Raw genomic sequence first — 7,299 nt, 5'->3', positions numbered from 1 at the left:
ACTTGTCATTCAATAATTTGATATCCGATTGCTTGTTTATTGATTTATTGATTTTGGATATCACACAGCTGTTGATAGGCTACATAGAAAAATTTAAGCATGTTAACCTCAAAAATGCCATATCCGCTAGAGTTAGACACACACACAAACACACATACAAATGTTTACATTTAACCAAACTTTGTAGACGGTCCCTTAGCGTTGGCGGGGAGGGATGAAGGAAGCTCATAGTGTGCGAGCATCACCGGTTGAATGACAACGCACTTGTCTCGCCTTATGCTGAGTCCGAGAAATAGTATGGTTCAGTTTACTGGAGTGTAAGCGACTCGTCTCTGGTGAAGTAGCCTAATAGTAATATTACGATCAATCAACCGACTTTCGGTTCAACGTTGGAAAGCAAACATAACCATCGATGGTATACAGAGAAAGATGAGCAGCAATCTAAGCTTCTAGAACGGAGGCAAGTAGCTAATTATAAAGGAAATGGTTGGTATTTCCCTATTTAAATTTAATAATTTTAATTCAGGCATCGCTTTACCTGTCGGCCAGATTCCAGAAATGTATTTTGATCTGAATTTATAACGGGTTTGACTTCCATCTAGGGGATTCTATAGTCTCCCTTCATATTAGATTTTCTTGAAACACTGTTAAACGTGCAACCCTCACTGTAATATGTTGTATAGCCGAATACAGTAGATACGTCTTTTCTAAAGTAGATATTATAAATGTCTTAAATTCAAGGATGTATTTCATTTGATTGCAGCACGTCTTGCTATATGTGAAATGCATGGATTGTGCCTTGTTTAATGTAGGCCTATAGCCTACTTCTCCATTTAGGGGTCAGTTAGAACTTTGTACCAGTCATTAACATACTGTAATTTAGTCGACATGGTGCATTGATGACAGATCAATTCGAATATTCTTTAACGGAATGAAACAGAACGTGCGGTGCTCATCAAGGTTCATAATCAATTTGCTGATAGACAGGTTTGGGCAGGTTTATTTCACTGTGTTGTTTATCAGCTACCCTAATAATTAACAGTGCATAAATCAGTGATGTATGATCTGTAAATCGGTGATTAACCATTTGTAAGACCAAGCAACCCTGCTGTTCGTGCTGCCAAAAAGGCATGCATTCAAACTTGAACACAGAGAGCATTTGCAAACTTGAACACAGAGAGCATTTGCACTGTTGCACATTATCTTCGTGCTGATCGCTAACCGGGGCATGCACTGTCTTTGTACTGTACGCTGTCTGCATGACCTGGCGGATCAGTAAGCTGCCGGTAAATGAGAGGCCGTCACCATGCCCCCGGGGGAGTATGGGTTACGGGCGGAGTGGGAGAAGGAGGGGGACCCAGAGATCATGATAGACTTCCTGCTCCCCACCGGGATCCTCCTGACGTTCTCGGTGTCTCGCAACGACACCGTCAAGACCATAAAGAAAGTAAGTTTCACGGTTTTATCTATGTGACCGTTGGTCCCGCCGAACAGAATGTAGCGTATATATTCGGTTATATTTTCAGTAAAAAGATGTTTTAAAGTATGTGTATATATACACACATAGCCTATATATTACATAGCCTATATATATATTATAAATATAATATATAGCATAAAATTATACAATACATACACTAGGCTATATCCAAATATATAGACTACTGTTATGTTACACACATGTTTTGTTAGAATTGTGTGCACATGTTCAGAATGTTGATATTGTATGATTATTATTGCTCAATATCTTAGATGGGCCCGATATGAAAACACAGGCTTTTTATCAGTAGATAAAAAGCCAATTTTGTGAATGTCTGCTCTGTATTCTGAAGCAGTGGTACCACAACGTTTATAGCTTATAGAGTCAGAAAGGTGGAACAGAGCCAACGCAGTGCAGTGTTGCAAGTCAGTAGCAGAAGAAGAAGAAATCTAGGTTCTTCGGACCTATCGACCGCTTAATGCTTTTTTTTCTATTCTGAGAAACGGAACTGTCTTTCTGACCTTCCCAAATAATCGTCACAGCATTCAGAGCGTGGTGACAAACGTATTTTTTCTGTTGTAGCGGTGACGGAGTTGAAAGGGGAGAACGTGTTTTAGCTCTGCAAACCCAGGCCTCACAATTTGTTGCAGCAGATCTGTTATCAAAGTAATTCAGTAGGCCAGTTTCTATGCCAACACTCCCAACGCTGTCCATAGAACACGGCTAGCATAGCCACTTTAGACGTTTTGATTTAACTGTCTTAAATAATTATATAGTTCTGAGCTGTTACGAAATGAACAGACCTCGATTTCGTGAAATGAAATCCCTGATTTGAAAAAATGTACTTGAAATGTGTAAACACGGTGGGATATTTCAGTCGTGAATGTTAAATGTCCAACTGGTACTGAACCGCATTGATAGCCTACGGATTTCTGTACAATCATATAACACTATTCAGAAAGACAGAAGTGATAGCCTACTACATACAATATATATTCACATAGTATGTGTGTGCGGTGTGTTTTTGTGTGCATGGGTGTTTTTGTGTGTGTGCATGTATATGTGTGTTTCTGTACTATGGCATGTGTGTTTTTGTCTGTGTGTGTTTGTGTACGTGCATGTGTTTGTGCGCATGTGTGTGTGATGGCATGCGTGTTATGTGTGTGTGTGATGGGGGTGTGTGTGTGTTTGTGCATGTGTGTGTGTGATGGGGTGTGTGTGTGCGTGTGTGTGTTCTCTCAGACCGTGTGGCGGAACGCCAGCAGCGAGCCTCTGTTCGGGGCGCTGGGCGATCCGGACGCGTACGTGTTCACCTGCATCAACTCCACGGCTGAGCGGGAGGAGCTGGAGGACGAGAGCCGCCGGCTGTGCGATGTTCGGCCCTTCATGTCCGTCCTGCGGCTGGTGGCGCGGGAGGGCGACCGCGTTGAGAAACTCACCAACACCCAGATCAGCCAGCTGATCGGCAAAGGTGTGGCCCCAACCCCTTCATAGGCAGCACATGGATTATAATTGGGGAGTTTGTGTGTGTTTGTGTGTGGGGGTGGGGGGGGGGGGCTGATGTGTGAGAAGCACTGCAAAAAAAAAGTGGGAGAAAGACGAGTGAGAGAGTTTGATGGCTGAGCGGTTAGGGAATTAGGCTATTAATCAGAAGGTTGCCGGTTCGATTCCTGGCCGTTTTTTTTTTTTACAAACAAACATCACAGAGGGCTTCACAGATGCCCATAAACCAACCCCCTTAACCAAAACTAACCCCCAAGGCTGTGTGTTTCTCCCCAGGCCTCCAGGAGTTTGAGTCCCAGAAGAACCACGAGGTGAACGAGTACCGTGCCAGGATGCGCTCCTTCTGTGAGGAGAAGGCCATGGAGAGGCAGCGGTTGCCATGGTACCAGTGGATGGAGTTCAGCTTCCCTTGTGACCTGGAACCCTGCGCTTCACTGCCCAGTTCCGGAAGCTTCAAGTCCAAAAACAGCAAGAAATTATTCGTGAACGTCAAGTTTGAGGCTAGCGATGTGAGTGTTTTCACGTTTCACCCTAGATTTTTTTTTGTGTCTTTTAGCAGAGGCTTTTATCCAAAGCGACATTCAAACAGGTCATGCATTAACTGCGCAGTTTTAACGATATTCCAGTGGTTAGTGCTTAGGAACGGTATGCAATCTGACACAGTTCAACAATAACGTCATTACAATATTACATAATTCCTCCTACCTGATTGGGGTCTTAGGGAAGCTGAGGAAACATGAACATATGTTATATATATATTTTTTTTTGTCTGTGAGACCTTCGGGGGAGGGATTTCAGTCTTGTAGTCTTGAGGCTATTCTGAACAACAGTGAGTGCAAGTCATAACTGCTGTAAGTTAGTTTGTTTTCAACCTTGCGTAGAAGGATTCTGGAGGAGGGCTCTAGGTGAAAGTGAACTATTTCTGGAACTTCCCCTCCCACACCTCGTAGTTTACTTTTCACTTCAAAAGAGACGTTTGTAGACACCTTCTGCAAACTGAAAACAAAAAAAAGTATCAAAACAAAGCCAGATCTAAAACCGGAGGAGAAGGAGCAGAAACTAGCATAACTCATAAGTGACATTTTTTTTGTCATTTAAATCCTATACAGTTAGTACAGTACGCAGTGAAATGAGACAGCCTTCCTCCAGGAGCTCAGTGCTACCTAAACAACACAGGAACTACACGAGACCACACAGAACTTAAAAAGACATACACATTTATAAGAATTTCAAGATAGAGTGCTCTTGCAAACGTGTGCAAAAGGACAATATCCACAGTAAGAGACAAACTGAAAAAGTAGTGCAACACTATACTTTGAATGTAAACATGAGTGTGTGAGCACTACTGTAACTAAGTCACAAGGCAGGTGTTTTTGACCTAATTCTGTTACCACCCACCAGTAACACACCAGGGACCAGTATACACAGCTAAGTAGTGAAGCATTTGCTTGCAGATTGCGAGGCAGCAGGTTCAAATGCCCCCATGCACTGTATTGCTTTGTGAGCAAAACATCTGCTGCTGTTATTACGAATAGCATTTTAATGGTATAATACGAATAACATTTTCAATGTGTTGTATAAATAACACCTCACGTTATGACATGAATAACATGTTGATACTGTTATTAATGTGTTGATATTGTTGTTAATGTATTGATACTGTTATTAATGTGTTGATATTGTTATTAATGTGTTGATACTGTTCTTAATGTGTTGATATTGTTATTAATGTGTTGATACTGTTCTTAATGTGTTGATACTGTTATTAATGTGTTAATATTGTTCTTAATGTATTGATACTGTTGTTAATGTGTTGATATTGTTGTTAATGTATTGATACTGTTATTAATGTGTTGATATTGTTCTTAATGTGTTGATACTGTTGTTATTGTGTTGATAATGTTGTTAATGTGTTGATATTGTTGTTAATGTGTTGATATTGTTGTTAATGTGTTGATATTGTTGTTAATGTGGTCCGTGTTCCTCAGGAGAGCTTCATGCTCCAGCAGGACTCCCAGGACCTCCCTCTCAGCTTGATGCGGAACGCCCTGAAGAAGAAGGCCACCGTGTTTCGCTCTGTCAAGCAGGAGCCTGAGCACTACACCCTCCAGGTCAACGGGCGATGGGACTTCATCTACGGAAGACATCCCCTGTGCCAGTTTAAGGTGAGGGACTGAGGGACAAACTATATTTTATATATAGTAAAAAAAACAAAACAACAAAAAACAATTATAATGATAATGGGTCAAATGTGTACCGAAAGCGAATACGCATGTGTGCACCGGAGTTGTGTTTGTCTGTGAAATTATGGATGTTCTGTCGGGTGTAGCCTGCTGGATGTGTCAGTGTTTGGTGTTTGTGCTAGGGGTTTCCAGCTCTGGGTTCTGTTGTGAGTATAATGTCTGCGTTGGTTCCTGTTTGTGATGACTGCCCCTCGGAGCCTGCAGCTTGCTGGCTTGTTCTCAGTGTGGGGTCCTATAGCGAGAGTCTCTCTCTCTGCCTCTCTCTTTCTCTCTCTCTCTCAGAGCTGGACTGTAGTGACTCAGTGGCACGATAAAAGGAGGCTCAGTTGTTGATTCTGAAACTCTTTCTACCTGCAGCGATGAGTCATATCTCCCTCGCAGGACTCAGAAGAGAGCGGCCTCTACACATAATGAGATTTCAGCTGCATTAACTCTGGAGTAAATGAACAGCCGGCCAAGAGCCTACGCTAGACTAGACTCTGGGAAAATATCTGTGTGTGTGTGTGAGAGATGTGTTGCTTAGGGTGAAACGGTTATATTTCTTCTCCCTAAGAGCTTTTTGGAGGGAGTTTTTCCCCTTGTCGTGTTCGTTTAGGTTCAGGCTGCTTCTAGGTGCTGACCTGTGGGCATCTGTGAAGCCTTAATGTGACGTACAAAGAGCTATACTAAGAAGATGTGATTCGATTATCCTCCACCGAACCCTGTTTTTTTGACCTCCTTCTCTCTCTCTTCTCCTCTATAGTACATTTTCTCGTGTCTCCGCGGCGGCCAGAACCCTCAGCTGACGATGGTGCATCACTCCACCATCGTCAGGTACCAGGACGAACAAGCCGGCGCCTGCAGCCAGGTGACCAAGAGTCGATCGTCGTCCAAACCTCCACCTCTACCCCTGAAGAAGGTCAGTGACCAACCTGTTCATGCCATCGTCTTTTTGTCATTAACAGATTTTGCGTACACGCACACAGACACATAACACAGACATACACATATACACACAACACACAGAAACACACGTGGTTGTTGCTCAACTAGTGTTTTGGACTTTGGCTTCATCCACAGTGTGTGCCTTTAACAATCAACAATGTTCACAGACTCGGTTTCCAAACTAAGTGTTTTATTCAGATTTTCATTATTAAAAATGCACACTGATGTGTGTTTCAGTTTACATATCGAGTTAGGGTAAAGTTATTTATAAAAAAAACATGTTTTTCTTTTCGGTGGGAAAGAAACATTTGTTTTGAGGGTTGCCAACATTTGTATGTCTGGGGCCTGTCACACAGATGCTGGTGGTGAGTGTTATTATAAGTCGGCAAGTACATTTACATTTAGTCATTTAGCAGACACTCTTATCCAGAGCGACTTACAGTAAGTACAGGGACATTCCCCCAAGGCAAGTAAGGTTAAGTGCCTTGCCCAAGGACACAACATAATTTTTCACTGCCCGGAATCGAACCGGCAACTTTCTGATTAATAACCCGATTCCCTAACCGCTCAGCCATCTGACCCCAGCCAAGTAGCTGCCCGATTTGAGTGCTCGCTACCGAGTTCAGCTAGCAGAGCAGGGTGACAGAAACCTTCCAAATTAATCTTTCTGACCTGTTTGTGAAAGAAAATGTTCTCAACAGAATGACTTTCATTCTGTTTCTGTCTTTTGTCATTTTTCTCTCTTTCTTTCTCTCTTTCTTTCTCTCTTTCTTTCTCTCTTTCTTTCTCTCTTTCTTTCTCTCTTTCTTTCTTTCTTTCTCTCTTTCTTTCTCTCTTTCTTTCACACTCTGGACGGAATGTGGCTAAATGATCCCAGGGATAACCAGACACTGCTTGTTCCTTCTCTTGCCCCTACAGCAGAACACGTCTTCACTGTTCACCATAGAGGAGCCTTTACAGATTCATCTGCTGCGCGGCACCAAAGTCAACGCAGATGAAGGGATGAAGGTCAGTGTGGTTTCGCGTAGGTTTCTCTCACTGCTCAATGGGGCGCTGCAGTGAGTTGTTTACTAATATGTCAAAAGCGGGTGTAGAATGGAGGTGTGTGTGTTTGTGGGGGGGGGGGGTGGAGTTACATGCAAACTATGG

At 42.7% G+C, this 7,299-nt stretch overlaps 1 protein-coding gene across 4 annotated transcripts in view; it reads left to right on the top strand.

Annotated features, from left to right (window-relative positions):
* The first annotated feature begins 281 nt into the window (after positions 1-281).
* The window catches only part of pik3cd (phosphatidylinositol-4,5-bisphosphate 3-kinase, catalytic subunit delta), a 20,375-nt gene continuing 13,357 nt past the window's right edge, over positions 282-7,299 (top strand). For 2 of the 4 annotated variants that reach the window (XM_067240172.1, XM_067240171.1), the window contains exons 1-7: positions 282-464; positions 1,281-1,447; positions 2,723-2,951; positions 3,260-3,492; positions 4,972-5,148; positions 5,969-6,124; positions 7,069-7,158. In XM_067240172.1, coding sequence (XP_067096273.1) covers positions 1,307-1,447; positions 2,723-2,951; positions 3,260-3,492; positions 4,972-5,148; positions 5,969-6,124; positions 7,069-7,158 — 1,026 coding nt within the window. In that variant the 5' untranslated portion in view covers positions 282-464; positions 1,281-1,306. Of the gene's footprint in view, positions 465-1,280; positions 1,448-2,722; positions 2,952-3,259; positions 3,493-4,790; positions 5,149-5,968; positions 6,125-7,068; positions 7,159-7,299 lie in introns of those variants that run through there. The other 2 variants (XM_067240173.1, XM_067240174.1) reach the window with 2 other exon arrangements.

This window comes from Osmerus mordax, chromosome 7, assembly GCF_038355195.1.
Source record: "Osmerus mordax isolate fOsmMor3 chromosome 7, fOsmMor3.pri, whole genome shotgun sequence".
Classification (NCBI taxonomy): Eukaryota; Metazoa; Chordata; class Actinopteri; order Osmeriformes; family Osmeridae; genus Osmerus; species Osmerus mordax.
The sequence above is the reverse complement of the archived record's forward strand: the minus strand, read 5'-3'. Positions and strand labels throughout refer to the sequence as shown.